The sequence below is a fragment of the Cervus elaphus genome, chromosome 5 (assembly GCF_910594005.1).
Source record: "Cervus elaphus chromosome 5, mCerEla1.1, whole genome shotgun sequence".
In the NCBI taxonomy this organism is placed as follows: domain Eukaryota; kingdom Metazoa; phylum Chordata; class Mammalia; order Artiodactyla; family Cervidae; genus Cervus; species Cervus elaphus.
In genome coordinates, this window is record NC_057819.1 from 10,751,210 (window position 1) to 10,777,920 (window position 26,711).

A 26,711-nucleotide genomic window follows, 5' to 3' on the forward strand; every position below is an offset into this window, starting at 1 on the left:
AAATCATTCTTTTCTCCCATCTTGTCATTATCCTTATAAATTTTCTCCTCAACTGTTAACTGCTCTAACTTGGCCAGAAGTTATTTTGTCAATAGTTTTGTGAGTGCTTAGAACAGATTTTCAAGAAATTCATTCATTCATTTATTGAAATCCTGGAACTTTTACAGAACTAACTATTTTACTTTGAAATTGATTTTGATATTATTGTCAGGTCAGCAAAAGAATGCCTGACAAAGACTCTGATGGCATAGAGAGAAATGTTAAAGTTAAGCCAAGTTGCATGTGTGACTGAGGCCTAATTTTATTAGTGATTCATTCATCAGTAAGTCTTTTCAGGTTATGAAGACATTTGCTTCGCAAAACACAACTTTATCACTGTAGGCCTCAGAGAACAGATACTGCCCTTGGGTACTGAGTGTGTCCCTATCCCATCTCCATGGTTCCCAAATATTATTACAGCTTCTTACCCAGTTTGTACTCATCATTAAAACCTTGACGTCGTAAACGTCTAATCAGCTCCAGTTTAGCTAGATGTGGTCCTCGGAGATGGCGAGAATTTTTAGATTCTTCTGTTATCCGATCTTCTATAAACCTCACAGCTTCTTCTGCAGAATAATGTACTTCTCCTTCTAAAGAGCTGGGTATAAACACATGAAAAAGGTATTTTGTGCCTCTGTTGTTTTGTGCCAAAACTTACAAGTCAAGCCAAACTGATATCAAGAAACAAATTAAAAAAAAAAAAAAAAGAAACAAATTAAAAATACAAAGTATCTGATAACAATAAAACAATACAAATGAGAATAAAAGCTATGAGCATATTCTGACGGTTAATATGACACATGATTCCTCCCAGTTCTGGCATCTGATTATTACAGAGACTAACCACCTCTACTGTTTTCTTAAAAAAACATTATTTATATATTTTGCATATATGAAATATTACCTAATTAAAAATATAAGTAAATTTTAGTGCTAAGAAAATGAGGCTGAGAAAAATTAGAGACTTAGCTAATATTATAAAGTAAGCATCAGTTCATAATTGGTTATCATGAATCCTATTTCCTTATTCACTTTTTTAAAAGATCCTATTTATGAATACTGTCTGTAATAGCCCCCAAAACAGCAATCAGCAACAATACAAGTACCCATCAACAGAAGGCAGATTAAATGAATTTTATATCTTTTTAAAATGGAGTTCTCTTAAGTCACTAAAAAGAATTAATCAAATCTGTGTTTATTATATATGGAAAGACGCCCAAGATACACTTTAAGGTGGGAGAATACCAAGTTGTAAATCATTACATCTAAAACAATTTCATTTTTATGTTAAATAAGAATAGTTATGTTAGTATATGCATAATATAAATAAATTTGAAAAAAAAGACACCAAAGTCTTTTTCAAATAAATCTGGAAGATATCAAACTATTATCAAGAGTAACTTCTGTCAATTGTATCTCAATAAAACTGGGAAAAAAACCATCCTGGGATGACAGGGTAACTAGGAACTAACATTTTTCACACCACAGTTTCTGTCCTAATTTAGGATTTTTACAATGGACATGTGTTTATTTTAAAATTTTAAAATGGAAAAAAAAATTTTTCTTTGAAAGGGATACATTATTGAAACAGAGAATTCAATTAGGCTTATAAGGAAATCTTTTTGCTACAACATATTAAAAAGTGCTGTAATTCAGGAAAGAAGACAACTTACTGTTCACCTTCAGCAGGAGGAGTCCAGGCCTCTTCAATCAGTCGAAAGACAGAATCGAAATAAGTCAGATAGAACTGCCAGTCATCTGAGCTAAAATCAGATTGAATGGTGCACACAGGATTAAACCCAAGTTGTGACAAATCTGCCTGAGGAACCATGATACTCAACTTATTTTCTAAGTGATATTTTAGTCTTCATTAGGAGAAATCCAATCTTCCCTCTGGGTTTCTTCTACAGCCCTAAAAGGGCAGCAACTCCAAAGGTATTTTCAAAGTCAAACACTTCTAAGAAGCTATTCTTTCCTTCAATAAAATGACCAGGTCTAAAAAACTAATATTCTTGATAGAAAACCCACCACATTACTGCTTCCTAGGTGGGCTGGGGGGAGACCAACACTTAGTTTGACAAATTAATGAAATTTCAGCATTCATTCTGAATACTCAGCATCCTGGTGGCAAAAGTTTCACTATACCTCTTTACTGTAAGATGAAGGCTCATCAAAAACTTTTAAAAAGTATCCAGGACACACAACTAAAGGACTTCACTTTATGCCCAGAAATCTCGAAAGATATAGTCCAAAAAAATCAAAAAGCCCCACTCTACTCTCATAGTCCAAGAAGCATCTACTTACTTTTTCAGTAAGAGGCGCCGAGAAAGGGCGTTACATTCTGGCCACCTGCTCAGTTTCTTATACATAGCCATGCATTTATTTTCCCGACTCTGAATCTCACTTGTCAACTTCTCTACAATTAAAAGTAATAAAAGTTAGTAAGCTGGTTTCATTTTCACTCAGAAATCAGAACAAAGTCCAAATACAAGAAGGAAACTGTCACATGTTCTTATTCAGTCTCTCAGAAAATGGGACCACCATTAGATACAAACTTCTATCTCACTAAAGGTTATTTTCCTGGAAAGAAAAATAGTATATTTCTGATATAAACTTTTAAATCCTGTTTTCCTATAAAATAAAAGGATCCAGAACATATTGAGTTGAAGATCTAGTATATGGGAACAAGAGTATCTGAGGACTTGTATATTTAGACCATAGACTGACCATCCACACACTTTCAAAACATTGAATAAGCTTGGACTTGAATGAGATGAGAAAGGGGAGATGTTACGAGGAAGATTAAAAGAAAAGAAATAAATCAAACTCTTCTGGGAACAAAAAAACTAGGATTAAATTTCTGACCAAATTATATCTGCCCTGTTCTTTTAAAACAGTTTAGCAGATTAAGCAGATTAAGGATGCCAACAATTACATTATGAATTTTCTATAGAGAATTTAAATTTTAACTATCCATAGAACTACAACCTAACTGAATAAAAATACAAAGTCGACTTCTATTCACCTGCAAGGAGGCCAAAGTTAGAAAGCAACATTAAAAATAAAAACAAAACTCTTCCTACATTTGATATAATTAAAATAGTTAAAACTATCAGTTACTGTTATGGTTTTAGTAAAGGATTACATTACTTGTATGAAACAACATCTTTTTCATGGCTGGACCAAATGAGAGTTATGAGGCCATAAAAGAAACTGAACATAAAGTTACAATGAAAAACCAGAGTTGTCAAAACAATAACTGAATTTCCATGAATCTCTCCTAAGAAAACCAAAGATGTGTAAATATTTAGGAAACAAATTGTTTGTTATAAATGTCTAAAAATAGAGAAATAGTTAACACCATCTATGAAGTTCATACAAACAAATTTTCCAACAAAAAGGAAAAAAGTATTTTCACAACAACAGAAAAGAGCTCTAACTTCTTCAACATGTAAAGTGCTCTTGCAAATCAATAAGAAGATTAATCAAATTTTTATAAATAGGGAAAAACTAAGGAAAAGCAGCTCAGAGAAGAAGAAAACATTAATGATTTTTAAACAATTGAAAAAATAATTAAGCTCCCTCATGGCTAAATAAAAAACTGTTAAGGTATGTTTTATCTAACTGAAAAACAAAAAGTTTGATAACATAGATGGGTAAGTATGTAAAGAAACAGGCCCTCAATTACCTCCTAATTTTCCTCTGATAACATCCAAGGCTTCCTGGTACTTTCCCAAACGTTCCAGGATCATATAATAAAGTTCAACCTTATAGAAAAAACAAACAAAAAGTGTAACCACTGAAACTTTTCAATAATAAAGAGATATGTCTTATTTTTAAAAAAGCTAATAGAAAAGAACACTATCTTCAAATAAGATGAAATTAACAGTGAGAATCAGGCAACACTATCTCCCCTGTCTGTGTAACAGAGAACACTTGGAAGCATGCAAGAAACAACAGCTCCTTCATTCACTACCCCTAGGCCGGGGAACTCCACAGTTTCACATCTACACAAAAGACAAGAGTGAGGAACTAGCTCTCTAAAGGGAAAAAAGCAACAACGTGTAATGTTGTAGCAATATCAAAACCATGCAAATACAGAAGCGGGGTTTAAATTACTCACTTCAGCCTCTGCCTCTATCTTGTCCTCTTTCACCATTTTTTCTACCATTCTCTCAGCAAGAGGCAGAAACATTGTCTTTGAGAGGTTTTCATCCTGTGCTGATATAGACTGGAGGAGAAAAGATACATGTTTTATTCTAATTTCTTCCCTGATTGCACTATTTATATTATCGCCAGGGCAGACTATTATTGTGACTCTGGCCCATAATTAGCAAACCACTATGTCAAATATCAGACCTAATTTGAATTTAAAAGAAGATACATTAGAGATGGTTTGCTTTACAAGAGATTTCTTTACTAAAGATTTATTATCTTACACATTCTTGAAACCATTTCTACAATATGACTTAACTTTTAAATAGGTCATTCAAACATTTTTCTTGAAATATATTAAGAGAGGTTACGTTTATACTGTTTATTATAGATAAATGGTACCAAGCATTTGAAGAGAAAAGCTTTTGCGATGTCTTCCTGGGATGTTCACATATTATAAAGGAAATGCCAATTTCTTCTATTTATAGCATGGCTTACTTAACAGCTACAGTTGCCTCAGACTGATCATTAAAATCGCTACATGATATTAATCATTTCAACATTGCCAAAGATTCTGCTCTGAGCTCATCTGCCTCCTGTAAATAATCTTTCAGAGTAGTTATTATGCTTATTTTACAGATAAACTAAGGTTAAAAAGATTTCCCAACAGCTCAAGACATGGGGTAAAGCCCATGTCTTTATTTGAAAATATTTGATTTTCAGTATTTGAAAAGCAGACTAGTCTGAGCCTCTCTGTTCTTTTTTTTTTTTTTTTTTGAGCCTCTCTGTTCTAAACTGCTACATTTTAACACCTTCCTCCCATCCTCTCATACACAGGGTCTCATCCTGGTCCTCACAGTGGCTCTGGGAGATAAGCATCTCCACTCTGCAGAAGAGTGACTGAGGCTCAGAAAGAAGTGACACAAGTCACCCAGGTCAATGACCTGCTGACTACCCGACAGCATCAAACATTCCCAGGCTCGTACTTGATCAAGCAACCTAGTAACAGATCTAAGGTTAAGGGGAAATACACTCTGTATTACACATAAATAAACCAATACATCAACTCATAAAGAATACCAAAACTCCCCAACTCAAAAAATATCAGCTGACAGTGTATCAAGTCCCTGTTTGACACATGCTGCAGTACATTACCCAAGATGTTCAGAGGACACATTAAGGACAATTACTGTACACAAAAATAAAAACAAATCTCAATCCCATTCTGAATGCCATACTCACTTGCATAATTAAGCTCATCACAGACCAAAAGTAGTAAGGGTTTTTGGGGACAATCTTATACAGAGCCATGCCAGCCTGAAAGAGAGAGAGCCATAAATATTTTGTTTAGAAAACATCAGACAGAGAGCAGTTAATGATGTGTGGCAAGAAGTTTCCAAGGAAAATAACCACATGTTTACATATGCCAGTTACTGAGAGTGCCTAGTAACTTGATGGATATGATCTATAGGCTAACAACAGAGGTAATCAAAACGGTGAATTTTTACAAGATCAGGAATGGTATTTCACCTTTTAAATCACATTTTCTCAAATTGAAGCCCAGTGTTCCTAGAGAATACTGCATTCTAACATAGTTCTGGTAGACAACCAAGCAAAAACAAATGTGGCTTATGACTACATATCAATAAACAAACTTCACTGAAGCCACTGCACTAATCAGTTACAGTAAAATTTTTAAAAATACAGCATATTTAAACTTCAAAGTTAGACAAAATTACTCTGACATTATTCAAAAGATAATTCTTAGGTCAGGAAAATATTCAAATTCTTTCAAGATACCATTAATTAGAATTGAACCCTTTCATTGTATAATGTATAATACTCAAATACTTAAAAGCAGAAACATGGCATAAAGGAACAAAAATCTACTCATGTAAAACTGAGAATCTGTCCATAATTGCCCAATTAGTAACCAATGCTAAGAACTCTGTCAGCTAATTATCACAGTTACTATTGAAAAAAATACATGAAGCCCCTATTACATTAAGTGAAAGGAAATGTCTATTCCTGCCAAGAATACAAAGATTGAGTCCTGATCCCCAAGGCACTTAAAAGCTAGGGAAAAAGACAAATATTCAGACTACTAAAAATTTTCTTGGCAATAAAAATAAACCATCCTATATGGGGAATTCCCTGGCAGTCCAGTGGTTAGGACTCAGTACTTGACTATTGGGGGCTGGGTTTGATCCCTGGTCGGGGAACTAATAAGATCCCACAAGCCACTGAAAAAAACAATCACAAACCAAAAAAACATCCTATACAAAAATACCCTGCTAGGGTGTTTCCAGGGGCTCGCCAGGTGGTTGAGCAGTAAAAGAATTCGCCTGCTATGCAGGAGACGCAGGAGACTTCTGCGTCAGGAACATACCCTGGAGAAAGAAATGGCACCCCACTGCAGTATTCTTTCCTGGGAAATCCCATGGACAGAGGAGCCTGGCAGGCTACAGTTCATGGGATTTTCTAAGCATTGGACATGACTTGGCGACTACACAACAGGATGTTTCCAAGGAAAGCAAGGTTAACAAGTCTGTTTATTCCTTTTTATTTTTTAAGGAAAAGTAGGGAAGAGCCTTCTCCAAAGTAGCAGTCTTTCAGATGGAACTTGAAGGTCAAACACAATGTCTAAAAGCAAAGATGTGAGGGTAAAAATGCATATAATCATTTGGAGTGAATGGATAAGTGAGTGAATCAATTCTTAGTAGAAGCAAAATTAATAACTAAACAAAAACATTAAAGAAAAGACATGCTGACAAGAACAAGTAGGACATCCAGCTGAAGCAAAAAATTAAGAGCAGTAGAAGGGGAAAGGGCTAAGAGGTAGACAGAGGTACCTTTGTTATTAAGGCATTCAAAAAGGAGGCTATACAGAGTAAGACGGTGACACTGTATAAATCCATACTCTTCCAGAAAGAGTGTTTACCAGCACTGTGAAGAAAGAAAACAGGGAGAAAGAATAGGGGAGGCAATGAAGAACTAAACCAAGAACCAGTATATGAAACAGGGAATTCTCTGACTGCCCAGTGGTCAGGACTCCATGCTCTTACTGCTGGGGGAATCGGATGATCCCTGATCGGGAAATAAGATCCTACAAGCCCTGTGGCCAAAAAAAAAAAAAAAGAGAGAGAGAGAAAGTTAAAGTGAAAGTGAAGTCGCTCAGTCGTATCCGACTCTCTTCGATCCCATGGACTGTAGCCTACTAGGGTCCTCCATCCATGGGATTTTCTAGGCAAGAATACTGGAGTGGGTTGCCACTTCCTTCTCCAGAGGATCTTCCCAGTCCAGGGATCGAACCCGGGTCTCCTGCATTGTAGGCAGACGCTTTACCGTCTGAGCCACCAGGGAAGTCTAAAAAGAGAGAGAGAGACCTCAAAAACACCTTGGGGGCAGAATCAAAATGGTGTGGATGGTGAAACGCTGAAGGGGAGGGAATATACACGCGTGTGTGGCTGATTCACTCTGCCGTTCAGGAGGCACTGACACAATACTGCAAAGCAACTCACTACACATCAACTAACAAATTAAAAAAAGACTGGAGACAAAACGGACAGAGAGGATAAGGAGGGGAGTCCAGGACGGCTTGAGGTCCCTGTTTCTAATAACAAACTGGAGAAATGAAGTGGAAAGCATTAAAAAAAATTTTTGATAATTTGAGTAAAGAAAACATTTTACAATGACATACAGAAATAAAAAGGAATATTAATATGAATTTCTAACATAAAAGAAAAATTTCATGCCTATACCCTACTGTCTTAGAGGTGCTAACATTCTGTTGCTACAGAGAATTTCCAACCACAGAGAAGTTGGAAAAATGTGGCCACAAATTGGTGGCTCAGAGAATAGGAATGTCACTAACAGAAAAAAGAAAGTCTAGTCATCTATCATATGAAGAACTAGCAACTCTTTATTCAAGGTGGCTTTAAATATTACCTGCCAGAGATGTCTGTGGGGCAGAAATCTTTAAACTTTCTGATTCCCTGGCTTCCCTCCCTCTTACCTAAACCAGTTTATGCAAATCGCTCATTATTTAACAAATATTTATCATGCATATGTTATCCTAGGAACTGAGGATTCAGTAGTGAACAAAAGCCCTTACTCTTATGAAACACAGCATGTAATTTATAAAATACCTATTACCCCAGACGGACATACCCATTTCAAAATAAGCATACATATGAGCTAAGAACCATTGACTACCTTGAGCAGCAACAAAGGCAGAATAAGAACTAAGAAATTCTGTTCTAAGACATTTAACACTAGAGGACTCCATTCTTCCAATACATGAGACTAAGACAATGCAAAAGCAAGCTATGGTTAAAACACTGAGAAACTGTATACTAAGCCAAGTCAAAGCAACAGTCTCCAAAAAGCAAGCTGAAAAATTATACATATCTCTGGCAACAAATAAAGTTAAACCGTACAAAAATAAAATCTGATCAAGTGGCAGATTATTTTTTCCTTTTCTCAAAATTTACCTTAATATTGCCATTGCATGAACTTCTACTTTTTGCTATTTTATGTGTTTATATTTTATAAAATATATATTTCAAAAATTTATTTTGTGGGATCATAAAATTAGCAAAAGTTTTTTAAAAAAAGAAAGAATAGAAAGTAAGTTGGAAAGTATCCACAGCCCTATATCCTGGCAATATTTCAGTACATACATCTAATGACATCTTTTATTAAGGAGAGGTGGATGGGAGAGGAGTGGGAGAAGGCCATTTTACAATCTGCTCTCTTCAATCACTACTGGGAATATCTATGTGAACAAATAAAGACACATAGTACCACGAATGGGTGCAGGGAGTGAGAATGAGGTGTTGTAGTTTTTCTACCATATAGGTGAACTGTAATTTCTTTACCTGTGTCCATATTAATGTATATGCTTTACTTAAAACATACTCCTAGAAGTAAAAATGATACTAAAGATGTATATGTATATGTTAGTATTACCAATTTTAAAAAATATACCCATTTTACAACAGAAGAAAAATTTTAATTTCTGAATACTTTTCCTGAGAATATACTCCAACAATAAATAAAAATAATGATAAAATTTCTTCAAAGAATTATATTTGGGCCCCCCAAAATTCTTCCAGTTTAAAAACTTGCCAAGGTGAATACAAAGATTGATTTTAAAGGATTTATCTTAATACAGTATCTTTCACCTTCCCTGATGTATCTAGTGTTACAGTTTGATACTTCAAGTGAAAGTGTTAGTCACTCGGGTTGTGTCCAACTCTTTTGCGACCCCATGGACTATAGCCCACCAGGCTCCTCTGTCCATGGGATTCTCCAGGCAAGAATACTAGAGTGGGTTTCCATTTCCTTCTCCAGAAGATCTTCCTGATCAGGGATCAAACCAGTGTCTCCTGCAGGAGATCCTGCATTGGCAGGCAGGTTCTTTACCACCGAGCCACTTGGGAAGCCTGATATTTCAAGTAAATAAGACCAAATAAAAACCCAAGTAGGAAATATCTGCTTTCAGAACATATTATATCCACAAAGCATTTCTTTAAAAAATTCTAGCTGGACATCATAACCCTTTATGAGCTTAACTGGGCAAATTTCATTTCTCCGGGATGCCAGTTTTACTTAAGTATCAGCCCCAATGTATCCAAATGAGGCACCTTCACAGGTATACAAGGAACATGAAAAATGTGCTAACTAGCAAAGAAGGAGAAGCTGCATCCAGGGGGGAAAAAAAAAGCATCCCAAGCAACAGATATTTTTTTCCCCTCTGTGGATTTAAAAATCTTAGCAGGCTATATAAATGGTTGAATTTACAAAATAGATGTAAACTTTTAAAGCTAATCTTTCTAGTCTGTTCAGTTATTGCTCTGGGATTTCTGCCCATTTTCTGAAAATATACCAGTGATCTGATGCAGCGGGACAATCTAAAGATTGTCCTTTTTTTTTTTTTTTTTAGATTGTTCTTACTAGAACCAAACAAAACATACATTAGGCCACAAAAGAACAATCATGTTTCCCAAATAAATCAATTAAAGAATCTGAAGAGTTGTTCATCTTTAAAACACACACACAAAAATACCTGGTTGATCCACACACACAAATACATAGATTGACTCCTATACATGTATGCAAGCATACATGTGCAGACACACACACACACCTGCAGTTAAACCACAGTAAAAAGGCTTTCAGAGAAAATCCCACAGCCCAGGAGATTTGGGCATCAAGTTACCTGTTGCATTTTCTTGTATTCGCCCACTCTGGCATAGGCCATGAAGAGGTGAGAGTGATATTCCTCACTATTGGGAACTTTCTTCACAGCTGCCTCATAAAGTTTTGTGACTAACTCCGCTAAGACAAAGAGAAACAGGATTTTAATTACTGACGTGTAACAAATCTTAGCAGCAAGTTTTTTTTTTTCCTATTTGGAGAAAACAGATGTCTCCTATCATTAAGGAAGAAGAAATATCTGCTTTGCCTCACCTGATCATTACTCTTCCCTTGCTTAGGTGTTTTTCAATAAAGAATGGACTAGGTCAGCCCCCCGATGACATTGGCAACATATAAGACTCTCCAGGATCTATCTAGCCTTTCTGTCTTCTTCCAAATTCCTTCCTCCTGACACTTTATGCTCCAGCTACATTGAAATATTTGTAGTTCCACGAGATTCCCTGTCCTGTATCATATTTCCATGACTTCACATTGTTTCCTCTGCCTGGGTTCCCCTGTCCTCCCTTTTCTACTGAGAGAACATCACCTAAGACCCAGTTCAAATGTAATCCCCTCTTGCCAGGAACAGGGCTTCCCAGGGGGCACAGCAGTAAAGGCAGGAGATGTGTGTTCGATCCCTGGGTAGGGAAGATCCCCTGGAGAAGGAAATGGCAACCCACTCCAGTACTGTTGCCTCGAAAATTCCATGGACAGAGGAGCCTGGCGGGCTATAGTTAATGGGGTCATAAAGAGTCGGACAAGACATAGCACACGCACATCCATGCACACTGCCAGAAACTATGCAAGTTCAAATGTAATCCTTTCCTGACACCATCTCTTCTCTTCCACCTCAGTTTGATCACTGCTTCCTTCTGGCACTTTTAAATCTTTTAAGTAACTTTTTTATACAATGTATTAATATATAATACAATATACTATCTATTGATCTATTTTTCCTTATAGACTATGAGTAACATGAGAGCAGAAAGAATACCTTTCCTCTGTGACTCTAGTACACTACTTGTCATAGAAAAACATTCAACCAATACTTGTAGGATAATTTTTTTTTTAATGCTAGGAGAGAATCCATAGCACTAAACTGACATAATCCCTAAATAATCAGATATATCTCAATTCTTAAGTTTTAATCTTTTATAAGAATGAAAAACAAAACTGAACTATAAAATAACATTTTCTGCCTGCTAGGTTGGCAAAAAATTTGTTTTTCTCAGTTTTACTGAGAAATAATTGACAAAAACTATTTTTTTTAGGAGCACAACATGATGGTTTGATGGCAAAAATTTTTTAAGTCTAAGTATACCAATGACAAGGATGTGACGCAACTAGAACTCTTATACACTGCTAGTGGGAGGGTAAATTTAGAAGCAAGTTGACATCAGGTTTACCTTTAAGCTGAACCTACACCCTACGACCTAACACCTCCATTCCTAGATTCTAGTGTACTCACCCAAAAAAGTATTTTGTGGCAGCGAACATGAATTAACTACAATTAACTACAACACTTGGATATTAGATGAAAAGGGCAAGTTACAGAAGTTATACAGTATGAAGCCATTTACATTAAGTCCAAGAATAAGCAAAACTAGCAACGTATTGCTTAGAAAAGCAAATGTGAAAATATTTTTAGAGAAAAGCAAGAGAACTAAAAAAAAATATTCAGGATAGCAAACCCCTCTTAGAAAGTTAAAGGGGAAATGAGACTGACAAGGGACAGACAGGAAGTCCTCTAACCGCAGGCATGCCTCGTTTTTCACTGCACTTCCCTTTACTGTGATTTGCAGACACTGTGTGTTTTACAAATTGAGGGTCTGTGGCAACCCTGTGTCTAAACAAATCTACTGGCACCATTTTCCAACAGCATTTGCTCCCTTTGTGTCACTGTGTTACATTTTTGGTAATTCTTACAATCTTTCGAACTTTTTCATTATTATAAAGTTATGGTGATTTATGACCAGTGATCTTTTTTTTTTTTTTGAAATCTATTAATTTATTTGGCTGTGCAGGATCTTTGTTGCTGAACATGGGCTTTCTTTAGTAGTGGTGAGTAAGAGCTACTCTCTAGTTGCAGTTCATGGGCTTCTCATTGTGGTGGTTTCTCCAATTGCAAAGCACCAGCTCTAAGGCACACAAACTTAGTTGCCCGCAGCATGTGGAATCTTCCCAGACCAAGGATCAAACTTGTAACCCCTGCACTGGCAGACAGATTCTTAACCACTGGACCACTAGGCACATTCAACCACTGGTTATTGAAGTTACTACTGGAATTGTTTGAGAGCACCACAAATCATACCCTATAAAACCTTGAACTTAATCAACAAATGTTTGTGTGTTCTGACTGCTCCATTATCTAGCTGTTCCTGTCTATCTCCCTCTCCTCAGGCCTCCCTATTCTTTGAGACACAATATTGAAATGAGGCCAGTTAATAACCCTACAACAGCCTCAAGTGAAAGGAAGAGTCACATGACTGGCCCTTTAAATCAACAGCTAGAAATGATTAATCTTAGTGAGAAAGACATGTAGAAAGCCAAGACAGGCTGAAAGGTAGGCCTCCTGTGCCAGTTAGCCAAGTTGTAAATGCACAGGAAAAGTTCTTGAAAGAAATTAAAAGTACTACTCCAGGGAATTCCCTGGATGGGGAACCAGGTCCCACAAGCCAAGAGGTGCAGCCCTTCCCTAAAAAAAGTATTATTCCAGTGAACACATAAATGATAAGAAAGTCAAACAGCCTTATTGCTGACATGGAGTAAGTTTTAGTGATCTGGGTAGACAATCAAACCAGCCACGATACTCCTTTAAGCCAAAGCCTAACCCAAAAGAAGACTCATAACTCCCTTTAATTCCATAAATGTTGAGAGAACTGGGGAAAAACTTCATGTGACTCACTTTACTGCAATATTCACTCTAATGTGAAACCAAACCCACGATATCTCCAAGGTATGCCTATACTAATAATGCTCAATTTCTTAAGCTGGGTGGTAGGTTTAATGAATGTTCATTTACTTCACATCAAATGTTCTAGTGTGTTACATAAAATATACTCTTCTATAACATGTATTGTTAAACATATGTATCTCATAACAAAACATTTGAAAAATCAACAAGGAAAAACTTTATCTACAAATGAAACTATAGACTACCTAGGATACAGTCAGAAATAATCTGGCAGGCAGAGGGGTATAGACTAAAACTGACCATGTGTCAATAATTGCTGAAGGTGAGTAACGGGCACAGTGGGGTTTATTATGTTATTCTGTTTCTGTGTTTGAAATTTTCCATAATAAAAGGTGGGAAAGGGGGCTTCCCTGGTGGCTCAGTGGTAAAGAATCCAGCTGCCAATACAGGAGACCCAGGTTTGATCCCTGATCCGGGAAGACCCCACATGCCTCAAAACAACTAAGCCCATGTGCCACATGCTTGAGCATGTGCTCTAGAGCCCAGGACCTGCAACTACTGAAGCCCGTGCTTTGCAACAAGAGAAGCCACCACAAGAGGAGCCTGCGCACTGCAACCAGAGAGTAGTCCCCGTTCACCCCAACTAGAGAGAAGCCAACGAAACGCAACAAAGACCCAGCACAGCCAAAAATGTATTTTTTTTAAAGTGGGGAAAAAGCAACTCTTTCATTTAGCGGATAAAAATGTCATAAATGAAATTCAAGTCCTCATTCCAATTCAAGGATCCTAATATGTGCAAAATAGCCACTCTGTCCACAGCCTTTGCAGGCCATGATTAATGCATTAGTTTACCTGCTGTCATCCATCAAATCATGAGTGGTAAGTAAATCAGACAAATACAGAAGTCAACGAGAAATATCCAAAAATTAAGCACAGTTTTAAAAACACTGAAAAGAAAGAAACGTACGTCGGTGCATCTCCCGGTAAAGAATAGTCAGTGCCTGCAGCGAGTTGTCATCTGTGGGTTCAAGAGCGGCCACCTCCTGTGCCAAGATGAAAGCTTCCTCTTGCTTTCCAGTTCTCTGTAAACCGATTGCCTTTAACACCTGAGAGAAAAGACAAGACTGCTTTTTAAAGGACAGAAACGGAAATATGAACCAAAGAAAGGCAATTTGAAAGCACAAGGTGAAAAAAAAGAAAAAGAAAAAAAAAAAAAAAAAGAAAGCACAAGGTGAATTGTAAGATACGCCTAGGTTGTGAATCAACTATTGTACTAAAAGTACCAGCAAATAAAGGTTCTTTCCTATTTCAGTCATATTAAGAATGCACAAAGCAAAACAAAAAAAATGTACAACACCCCTTAAAGGGACCCTGTGAAAACAGAATAATTAAATTAGAGAAGTCATGTCCAAAGAAAAAAACAGCGAGCTTTTAATTAAATACTATTTATGGCATTTAAGGGATCAGGAAAATATATGGCCTAAGAAATACTCTGAAAAACACAGGCACTAAAGAGATTAATGAAACACCTTTCCCTTTAAAGATTACAATATATAACCCACCAAATATAAGTAACTCGAAGGCAAATGAACTTACCTTAGCACAATGAAGATCTTTATGCTTTTTCAACAACTTATCTGCTTGCTGAATTGCCATTTTATTATTACCATTGTCAAGATAATCTATGAAAACAGAAGTTAGGGTCATTATATGCCTTCAACAACAAATATGAAAAATGCATAGGCTAGTATCAGATGTTTCAGAAAGTGTTCTAATTTGGTATTTAAAAATATCACAGAGCGATATGAACTCTAAACAGACAGGATGGTCCAGAACCCAATCTTATATTTTGTTATAGTCATTTCTCATCCAAAGGCAATATAATCCAGTTATACTAGTCTTTAATGAAGATTCAAGAGATGACAGATGACACTAATATTTTTACCTATGTGAAACAAATGGGTTTAGTCACACAAAAATTAAAATATCTAAAAAACAGTTTATTATACTCAAACTTCAAATCTACCAAATGGACCACGTTCCCTCAATAAAATGTGTAATGTGTACTTACTATGCCACAGAGTTAAGAATAATTCGCTGGGGGAAAAAAGATAGTAACAGTGGTGGCAAATTAAATCCAGCAATATTAGGAGTAGACAAGGATGTACGAAAAACAGTTCTTTCATATACATTAGTTGAAACAGAAACTAGCACTGACTTTGAAGAAAAATTGACTTCTAAGTTCCCTAACCTATGAATCCATTCCAAAACACAAGGAATATGGAGACCTGCTATAAAATTTTGTTAAGGAAGAAAAGCAATCAATTATTATTCAAAAGTAGAATAAAAGCAAAGATTAATTTCCAAATGAGAGGATCTAAAAGAAAATGAGAAGTGTGTTAATGGGCAACAGTGGTAGATGTTAATTCTATATATAGGAAGATGACTAAACGCTGACCAGTCTACAACCTACTACTACTACCAAGTCCCTCTTGGCTCATCGAGGTCCCAAATCAGCATGGGAACAGACAAAACAGGAACAACTCAAATTAATCTATGGACCAAATGCTGGTGAGGACAGGGAACAAAAGCAACTCTTATTCACTGCTGGTGGGAATGCAAAAATGGCACTGCCACCTTGGAAGACAGGCTGTTTCTTAAAAAACTAAACATACACTAACCATATGATCCCGCTCCTTGTTACCTACCCAAATGAGATGAAAACGTACTTTCACACAAAAATCTGCACATTAAAAAAAAAAAAATGCACATAAATGTTTACAGCAGCTTTGTACGTAATTGCCATAACTTGGAAGGAACCAAAGTGTCCTTCGGTAGGCAAATGGATAAAAAACTGTGGTACATCCATCCACACAATGAAATATTATTCAGTGATAAAAACAAATGAGCTAGCACGTCAAAGGAAAAAAACAGAGGACTCTTAAATGCACACTGCCAAGAGAATGAAGGCAATATGACAAAGCTACATACTATATGATTCCAAGCATATAACAGTCTGAGAAAAGCAAAAATTATAGGTACAGTGGAACAGTCAGTGGATGCCAGGAGCTGAGGGAAGGATGAATAGCTGGAGAGCAGGGGATTTTTTAGTGCAGTGACACTATATGATGCTGTAATGATGGTATGTGTCAATTATTCATTTGTCAAAACCCACAGAATGTGCAACATACAGAATGAACTCTAATGTAAATTAGTAAACTAGGGAGTTAACAATAACATATTACATTGGCTCAGCAACTGTAGCAAATGCACCACACCAGCGCAAATGTTAGTAACATGGGAAACTGCCGGGAGAAGAGGGGTGTGTGTGTGTGGGTGAATAGGAAAAACCACTCTAGAAAAATAAAGTTGATTAACTTGAAAAATATTTATCTAATAAAAGCAAAGATTCATTTCTAGAAAAGGAAAGTAAGAAGTGTTGTAAATGGGAAATAGGGTGGTAGCTGCTGATTCAGAATACAGAAAGATGGCTGAACACAATCTAGTTCACAATCTACTACTACAACTGGTCCCTCTTTGCTCCTCAAGGTCCCAAGTTAGCAACAGGGAGACAGGAGGCAAAGACAACTCAAAATCATCTATGGTCTGGTGGCTCAAGGCCAAATAACAGAAACACACTATCATTTTATCTGACGGCTTCAATTTTTCTCCAATGAATACTTTGCCACAGCTTTTAAAAAACAACCACATGAACACATGAGTTTCATCTCTAGTCTTTCTTCAATGCACTTAATACCAATGAGCACCAGTAAAGCTAGGTACAATGATTAAGAAAACTTACTCTGGAGGAATCACAATCTAAAAAAGATCAAAGACTTAAAACTCAGGTAGAGCAAAATCACAGAAATCTAAAAGCACACAAAATCTTGGCCTGAATACCTAATACCAGTTTTCTTAAATTCTTAGTTCAGCCGACAGGCCACCATTTGTCCTTATAGAATATGAGAGAGGTTTCAGTTCAATAAATGAAATCTTCTCTCTCTAATAACCTGATGGTGGTCTCATGAAGAGTGAGTTCTAAGTTATGTCTGACTCAGTCCTGTAAGACTCCAGGTTCATAGACCACACCTTGAAGCTTTCTCAAAGAGTAGGTATCTTTGGTGAAACCCCAGCTCTGAGGATCTCCCCGTAAACGGATCAGACCAGAGGTTAGGACTACAAGGACACTTAACTTTTCCTCTCTGTTGTTGACAAGGCTCTGATATATTAATATATGCTGCACCCTTGCCCTCTTCTCTGGGAGTGGTTTCCACAGACTCTGATGAAGGGGTAGAATTGGATGAGCATGTCTAGATCACGTAACTGAAGCCCAATGGAGTGGATATTTGACCCAAGCTGGGTAAACCTGGTAGTCTATAACCAATGCTGAAACCTAGTGTCAGAAAGCTATGTAGAACTCCATTTGGAAAGCAATAAACATTTCCAGTTTGAGATTATCAGGGGCAGGTCCAGAATTTCCATCTGGAAGGAGCCTTGGGAGATGCAAGTTGGTTAATGGGGAGTGAAAAAGGGAGTTATCTCTTGGCTCTTCATTCATATAACATTTATAAAAGAATAATGTCAATTATCTTTATCAAAAAATAGATGGGGGGGTAGGGGGCAGTGCTGATTAAGCAAACAACCTCTCCCTACTCTATCTTCAGCCAACATTTGGGCCCTGTGGAAGTGATGCGTAAGCACATTAAAAAACAACAAAAAGGTTTGAAGAGCCTAGCAGAGAAAAGAATAGACACCAACAGATAAGAGCAGCAGAGACAAGCATTTGAGAGAGAAGCTTCAGATCTTGACAGCCTTCCAGTTTCCATCAGGCTCTAGAACATTGCATTCTTGCCCGAGGCTCCCACAACGGTTTATAAACAACCTCCCTCTACTTGAGCTTGTGTCAAAGAGTTTCTGCTCCTTGCACCCAAAAGAATTTTAACTAAGACACCTCACCACATTCAGCCTGCTGTCAGGCTGCCCCTTCTTGGAAGCCTACAAGCCTACTGATTAATTGATTGCTGAGTCTTTGGGAAATGTTTATTTCTATTTTACATCACTGACTTTGTAATATAAATTATGTAGCACTTGGTGAAAACAAGCCAAGAAAAATGATATCCTAAGTCTATTTTCTTAAGTCTTTTTAAAAGCTTACTCAAGGGTAATTGTGGCTTGACCACGAGGACTGGTATGGCTCCCTTAATAAGAGTAAGTCGGTCAGCCATCCACAAATCAGGCAGAGGAAATAAGACGATAAAGTGTCAGTTAAAGCAGTGCTCTTCAGAGCATAGTTATCACTCCAACCAATCTGCTTTTAGGTGATCTCTGCAGGCAGTCCTAGATAACACAGTGAGAAAGCTGACTTCTAATATTTCCTTTATATTAAGGAGATAGTCTCAATTTTGTATTAGCCTGTCACTTCTTTAATATTTGCTAATGCCACCCCCCCCATTTTTTTCAAACAGAGAAGTAACAGGTCTCAGATTGAGAGTTTCACAACTATCAGAAACTAGTTAAGGGACTTTCCTGGTGGGCCAGTGGTTAAGACTCGGTTTCCACTGCAGGGGGGCACAGGTTCAATTTCTGGCTAGGGGACTAAGACCCTACATGCCACTGGTTCAACAACAAAAAAATGTATGACTTTAATAACACTGTTTTATTCTCATTGTATGTACTTATTCTTATGGTTTGTTTTCTCAGGGCAAGTGACAGATTTTCCACTAACGGTAATAATAAAGATTTGTTGTTGTTTAGTCACTAAGTGAAGTAAAACTAAAGTCACTCAGTCGTGTCCAACTCTTTGCAACACCATGGACTATACAGTCCATGAACTCTTCAGGCCAGAACCTGGAGTGGGTAGCCTTTCCCTTCTCCAGGGGATCTTCCCAACCCAGGAATGGAACCAGGGTTTCCTGCATTGCAGGCGCATTCTTTACCAACTGAGCTATCAGGGAAGCCCTATCGCTAAGTCGTGTCCAACTCTTTTGTAACCCCATGGACTGTAGTCTGTCAAGCTCCTCTGTCCACGGGACTTCCCAGGCAAGAATACTGGAGTGGGTTGCCATTTCCTTCTCCAGGGGATCTTCCTGACCCAGGGATTAAACCTGTGTCACCAGAACTAGCAGGCGGATGCTTTACCACTGAGCCACCAGGGAAACCCAATAATATAGATTATTTTTAAATAAATTTAACAGTCAACTTAGTGAAAAATATTAAGTAAATAATAGTACAGATGATACTATAATATAGCTAAAATCATCAGATTGGATAAAAGAATGATAGAAATCTGGGAAACACTGGGTTAAACCACTGGTAAGAGACTATCAAAATCTGCTGAACGAATGAGCTAGCCCCACTCCTGGGTAATACGGCCAACAGAAGCTCCTCTTCCCTGCAGGTGCAGACAGACAGCAGTAGGCCCTGACACAGACAGGCCTACTGTCTACTGGCCCTGTAGAGAGGCCCTGGGACCAACATAAGACTTAAGAATCAGGGACTTCCCTGGTGGCCCAGTGGCTAAGACTCCAAGCTCCCAATGCAGGAGCTCTGGGTTCAATCCCTGCTCAGGGAACCAGATCCCATGTGCCACAACTAAGACTTCACACTGAAGATCCCGCATGCTGCAGCTAAGACCTGGTACAGCCAAAAAAAAAAAAAAAGACTTAAGAATCATAAGTCCAATCATACTTAGGAATACTGACAATAGAAAAGGGATCAATCTCACAAATAAAAAGGAAAGTCTTTAAATTAGGTGTCCTTGCAAATACTTTTAAACCTTCCAGAGTAGCTGAAATCACCTGCACTGTTTTCACTTCCTACAAGGGCTTCAGAGACTAGTCAAGATATTGCTCCAAATTTAGAAAAAGACCAAATACAAGACAGCTCCACTTTCAAATTACAATGTCCTTTGCTTAAAAACCCTAAATGTTTGAGAACAGAAGTCTTGCTTTCACCAAGAACACAAATTGTAGGTGAAACATTCTTTTAATCAACAAGCCTTTGTTAAATACCTAATGTGCAAGATGGGGGGTGGTGAGGTTGAACTTAAAAATGAATGGTTGAACTTAAAAACAAATAATGCCTTGAAAACTGATGGCCTTCCATCCTGCATCTGTCCCTTTTAGACCTATTTCCCACACGGTATTCAGAGTTATCCTTTTACAATGCGGGAGAAAGAGATACATACATACAAAGTGACCACAACAGGATATTCAAGGAATAATGATTAGTGATGGCTTCCCATGATCAAACTGGACTTTTAAAAGTCTTTTCAGTTAATTTTTAAATAATAAAAATAATACAGTCAGAGTGAAAAAAAAAAAAGTGATTCATATAGGTATAACAGAAAAGAATTATCAGTCTCGTCATCTTGCCCTACGCACCCAGGACCCTCTACTCTGCATTCTTCTAGGACTTTTCTGTGCATTAACACGTCTTTCTAAGCTTAAAATGTTTTTAGAATCTCAAAGTCTAAGAGCTTTTAAGAGGTCAAGATTTCAGAACAGAAGACGACAGGTTGTGCCAAGTAACTTTTCTACAGAAAGAAAAGATAATATTCACTCACCAAGACACCCTATCACTCCTGGGGCAAAACAGGACAAGATTCACTGAGCTAACACCGCCCAACAGAAGGTTCAGAATATATAGAACAATCATGTGAAGACTTGGGAAGTTTTAATAATGAACTATAGCAAAATAATTACCTGGAGTTTGGCCACACATGGAAGGGAAATGTCCTAAATAATAAATGTCCTAAAGCACCAAAGAAGTGATTATCATTCAGGAAACACAGCTAGGAAATAAGTTACACAGGATTCAGGCTAGAGCAAGACTGCAAGTCAGTAACCAATGAGGATACTGTGGCACAGGGAGTGCCACTCGATATTCTGTGACATTCTAGGAGAAGAGTCTAAAAAAGAATGAATATATGTTTAACCGAGTCACCCTGCTGCACACCTGAAACAAACACAACACTGTAACTCAACTACACCCCAATAAAATGTTTAAAATAAGTATACAAAAAAAAAAAAAGACCGTAAGTCAATAACAAAGATTAGAAAGGATCTTGTGCCATAAAAGTATATGTGTGTGTATTCTAAAGACTACGGAGATATTTTTTCTTTGAAACTTCTCTATTTTTATTTTACAATTCCTGCATCCTATAAAAATTTATTAAGTGCCATATCTGACCATCACTTCCAACTCTACACACTTACTAACTACCAAAAACATTTAAAAATAATAATGGTAGAAGAAAGCACTAGAGCTCACCAAGTCACATGGGAATACAAAATCTGTTCAGAACCACAAAGTACAAGAGAATAATTTTAGTGAAAGGAGAAAACAATAAAGTAGGCGTTCTGAGAAACTCAAGATGGTTTTCAAAAACCAAAAATGCAATACCCAAACTTACCAATTTATGAGTAAAGAGATGCACTCTAAAGACATTTGACTAAACAACTAGCTATTACATACGGAGACATCAAAAACAGAATTTCAACCTACCATAATTTCACAATTAATCACCCTGTCTGCTTCTACCCTCAACAGCATTGGCAAAAGCTGAGGTCATAGGCAAAGTTTCTAACAGTTGTAAAATCCTAAACCTTGGTAATATAAATAATGCTGCACAAAAGACAGTAAGGCTGCAGAATCCAAACTCAGTAAGGGCTGAGCTCTCCAGTGAGAATTCAGTTCAGTTCAGTCACTCAGTCTTTGCGACCCCATGAATCACAGCACGTCAGGCCTCCCTGTCCATCACCAACTCCCAGAGTCCACCCAAACCCATGTCCATCAAGTCGGTGATGCCATCCAGCCATCTCATCCTCTGTCGTCCCCTTCTGCCCTCAATCTTTCCCAGCATCAGGGTCTTTTCAAATGAGTCAGTTCTTCACATCAGGTGGCCAAAGTATTGGAGTTTCAGCTTCAACATCAGTCCTTCCAATGAACACCCAGGACTGATCTCCTTTAGGATGGACTGGTTGGATCTCCTTGCAGTCCCAAAGGACTCTCAAGAGTCTTCTCCAACACCACAGTTTAAAAGCATCAATTCTTCAGCACTCAGCTTTCTTTATAGTCCAACTCTCACATCCATACATGACCAGTGAGAATGGCCACGTTCAAATTCCAGCTCTACAATTTACTAGCTACAACCCTGAGCAAGTTAATCTCTGGCCTTCAGTTTACTATTATGCTCACAATAATCTTACCTACCTAAGGATAGTTAGCACACAAACAAGCACTCAACCAACGCTGAGTGTTGCTGAACTTTGGGCTGGTGGGTAAGCACCACCAAGCAGCAGCTCATTCATCTGTCAGCTAATGAAATAAATTCAAGGGACAATAGTGGTTTAGGGATACTAAGGTATTTAAACACAAAAGCAGAGGCTGTCCCAAGGTCCAGAGGTCAAAAGTCAGAAGTGCTGAAGTCAAGGGCAGTCCTTTTCCTAATTCTGCCAGTGTATATTAATTGCCTTTGAACTCCTAAAGAAAGTATCTTCTAATCTTCTTCTCAAGTAACTATAAGAAAAGCTACATAATTCTGGCTTCAGTTTTAAGAATATGACCTATGTATCTGGTTAACATAGCCTGATGTTTAACAATGTGAAAGGGACTAGTTTTCCTATTGGATAGTTCAAAACAGTATTAATTCTAAGTGACTTATGGGCACCAAAGACATTTTCTTTGGTCCTCAAGAACAATTTTTAGAAATCCAATTATTCTTAAAAATATTCAATCTTAAAAAAAAAAAAATGTATGGCAAAAACCACTACAATAAAAAAAAAAAAAAAGTCTGCAGGCAGCTGCTATAAAGCAGTAATGAGCTACCAACTGTGAACTCTGGATTCACCCTGGTATACTCAAGTCACCCTTGTATACTTCATCTCTGCCCTTTTATACTGGAGGACACAAGACTTTACAGCCCTGGGAAAATGGAAATCTACCACTCTCCACCTATGTGACCTTTGGCAAGTCAGTGTCTTCAGCTCAAACTAAGGTGATTTCCAACACAGTGGTTAAAAGAGTAAGTCTGGGACAGTCCGCAGAGGTTAAGATTCCAGTTTCATGTTAGGTGAGTGACCTTAGACAAATTACACATCAATAAAGCCCCCAGTTTCCTCATCTGTGGACAGAAGAGCGGGAGAGGAAGGGAGAAGGGGATTGGGAAAAACCACCCACGCCAGAAGAAAATGTGAAGATCAAATAATAATAAATATAAAAGGCCAAGGAGAGTGACTGACATAATTAGCAGACTATCCACATTATTACTATTGCTGTTAATAATAATAATTATTATTATTGTTATCAACAAGGCTGTTGCTAGAATCAAATAAGACTCGAGAGCAAAACATCATACAAATTACAAAAAGCACAACCAGTTGTACCAGAAACATAAAGTTACCCCCATCCAAAAAAGTTAAATCACCTCAGCCTTGAGGAGAAGCCTCCATTTAAGTAACATCTACCCTATAAACACGAGGCCTCCTTTTGCAAAAACCACTGACCTTGAAGCCTTCCTCACTATGAACTAGACCAAGACCACACAAGCATCTAAGAGGAAAGGAAATACAAACGGGACCACTTTCCAATTACAGAACGTCTCGATTACTGAAGAGGTTTTTCTCCCTTACTCAAATACGTGATTTTTCGCAACTGGAAGTGCAGAATGCCATCAAGGTCTTAAAGCCTGAGGGTTGAGGTAAGCGTTATGAAAGGGGATCCACTTAGCACGCGGAAGGCAGACTGCAAAGGAAAAACCAGAGAAGCTACAAGAAGGAAGAGCGCTCCCTGCATGCCCCCCGACACCAGCTATTGCGGTCGCTTCACCGCTATTTTGGGCCCAAGACCCCCCCGCCCCGCCGCCCCCGCTTCCCACGTGTGCCCAGAGCAGCTGTTCCTCCACCAAAGGGCTCTGTATTGGGAGCCTCAAATCAGGGCCTGCTCCTCACTCGATACGGGTTGACCTTGCGTCAGCCCCTTCCCCTCCCTGGACCTCTGTTTCTCCCTGAGCGCCAAGCACAGTCAGTCAGACAACACTTTAGGCCCCGCTCCCACAAGTAAAAAGTCTTCAGTGAGGAATTTTTCCTCACGCAGGGGTGTCCCACCCTCATGCCGGAGCCAGCTTCCACCTGCGGACAGACAACGCAGCCTGTGGGTAGCGCAGGTCCCGGCGAGAGTAGTCTCTCACAGGGCCTGCCTGTCAGGCCGGCTCTGCCGACCTGCGGCCGCCCTGGCCGCGCCGCTACCAACTCAGAGCTCGGGAAAGCCAGGCCGGCGCTTACGCGAGGCCCGTGGCTGCGGCCTAGAGGCCCGCGCGGCCCGCCCCCTGTGCCCGCCGGCTCGGCTCCTGGCCCCTCAGCGCCCCTCCCGGGCCTTCGTCCCGGCTTCGGAAGCCCTCGGCGCATTCGGCTGGCGACCAGACTGGCCCCAGGCACTCACCGTAAATGGGTCGGAGGCGCCTGTCGTTAGGGTCCTGCACATGGCCCCGCGTCGCCATGATGACAAGCGCAGAACCGCAGTGCGCACGCGCGGGGCAGGCCCCCGGGAAGGGGCTGTTAAAGGGCCAGCGCCGATCTCGCCCTTCTATCGCGATGGTCGCGGGGTTGCGACAGAACGCGCCGGCGCGGAAAACACAGACACCCAAACCGCATCCCCGACGCACCTCCCCGCCCCCCCCCCCCCCAGGTGTGTCACTTCAGTGGCTCGCTTTCCTCCCTTCTGCTGGTGGAGTCGGCCTAGCTGTTAGAAGCGGCCGTTACTATTAACATCGCTTCCGAGTCGCTTAGTGGAGAGTGAGGAAAGTGAGGGGAGGCGGGGGGTGAAGAGCCTCGGTTAAAGACTGGGCTCGGCTGCTCCTGCTCATCCTGTTTCTCCTCTGTGCTGAAGGACCAGTTAGACTTGTCTTTGATTCACTGTTGAGGAACCGGGAACTCTTGTGGGAGGGTGACCCCGGGGACAGTAGGGGAAGAGGGGTGCTGAGCGACAAGTAGAAACGTGCCAGAAAAGTTCGAGGCCCCTTCACCCCTTCCTCGGTGCTCAGCCTGCTAAGAAGCATCCTAGAGATCAAAGTTAACAGTACTATTTGAGGTGATGAAAAAGGAACTTCCCTTCTGTAGTATTTTTTTCTGGAAGACCCATAAACTCAGACTAGTTACAAAAGAAAACATCAAACAAATCGCACTGAATGACATTCTACAAAATGCCTGAATGGTAGGCTTCAGGACTGTCAAGGTCATGAAAAATAAGGAAACAGTGAGAAGCTGTTACAGACCAGCAATGCCTAAGGAGACAGGAGGACCAAACATAATGTGATATCTTCCTTGGGATCCTGGAACAGACAAAGGGCATCAGGGGAAAAAGAGTTGAAATTCAAATAAAGTCTGCTGCTGCTAAGTCACATCAGTCGTGTCCAACTCTGTGCAACCCCATTGACGGACGCCCGCCAGGCTCCCCCGTCCCTGGGATTCTCCAGGCAAGAACACTGGAGTGAGTTGCCATTTCCTTCTCCACAAATAAAGTCTAGAGTTCAGTTAATAGTATTGTGCTAATGTTGTTTTCTCATTTTGATGAATGTACCATGATAATGTAAGATGTTAACTGGTTGAGGGGTATATGAAAACTTAATCCTCTTTTCACCCTCTCTGAAGTCTAAAATTATTCCAAAATAAAAGATTTTAGAATGCTTTTATTGTTTGTGTTTTAAAATTTTTGGCCGCACCCTGCAGTACATGGGATTTTATTTTTCCAATGAGGGCTTGAACCCCCTGCAGTAAATGCAGTCTTAACCTCTGGACCACCAGGAAAGCCCCTAAATGCACTTGGTGGGGGGGTGACTACTTTTTAAAAACAAAATGCACTAGAAACTCCCATCCCAATTCTGTCCTGAGTTCTAGCTGAAAGAGAAAATTCCAGAAGCAATTACACAGAAAAATTATTATTGAGAATGGGGATGGTTGGGGAGAGGGAGTCCCTCAAATGAAGATATGATCTGTGATCCTCATAGAAAATAGTTCCTAAAGCTGAGGAGATTTTAAAATACGCTAGATGGGGACCTCCCTGGCCATTCCACTCCAGAGGACACAGGTTTGAGCATCACCTGGGAACTTAAACATTATTAGGCACTGCCCCAGACATACTGGATCAAGTGCTCTGGGAGTGGGGTTGGCGATTTGTATCTTTACAAATCCTCTTGTGATTTGGATTCAGACAAAAGTTTCATCCTGTTTTAGGTCAGAAGTGGGCAAATTATGACCCTTAGGCCAAATTTACCTTACTACTGTTTTTGTACAGTTTGTGAGCCAAGAATGATTTTTACATTTTTAAATGGTTGGGAAAAAATAATCAAAAGAAGAATAATATTTCACAATGTGAAAGTTATATAAAGTTCAAAGGTCAGTGTCCA

The 26,711-nt window shown here is 38.9% G+C and overlaps 1 protein-coding gene and 1 non-coding gene across 2 annotated transcripts in view; both read right to left on the reverse strand.

The window, feature by feature from the left end:
* NAA25 (N-alpha-acetyltransferase 25, NatB auxiliary subunit) overlaps window positions 1-24,883 on the reverse strand; it is a 64,558-nt gene extending 39,675 nt beyond the window's left edge. The window contains exons 1-10 of the mRNA XM_043901650.1: window positions 24,749-24,883; window positions 14,906-14,991; window positions 14,277-14,415; window positions 10,418-10,536; window positions 5,437-5,511; window positions 4,163-4,270; window positions 3,728-3,806; window positions 2,344-2,455; window positions 1,713-1,802; window positions 468-637 (exon numbers count right to left, since the gene is read on the reverse strand). Coding sequence (XP_043757585.1) covers window positions 468-637; window positions 1,713-1,802; window positions 2,344-2,455; window positions 3,728-3,806; window positions 4,163-4,270; window positions 5,437-5,511; window positions 10,418-10,536; window positions 14,277-14,415; window positions 14,906-14,991; window positions 24,749-24,806 — 1,036 coding nt within the window. The 5' untranslated portion in view covers window positions 24,807-24,883. The remainder of the gene's footprint in view (window positions 1-467; window positions 638-1,712; window positions 1,803-2,343; window positions 2,456-3,727; window positions 3,807-4,162; window positions 4,271-5,436; window positions 5,512-10,417; window positions 10,537-14,276; window positions 14,416-14,905; window positions 14,992-24,748) is intronic.
* TRNAC-ACA lies at window positions 7,486-7,557 on the reverse strand. Its single transcript has one exon. It is a non-coding gene; the product is annotated as a tRNA-Cys (tRNA).
* Window positions 24,884-26,711: the final 1,828 nt, after the last annotated feature.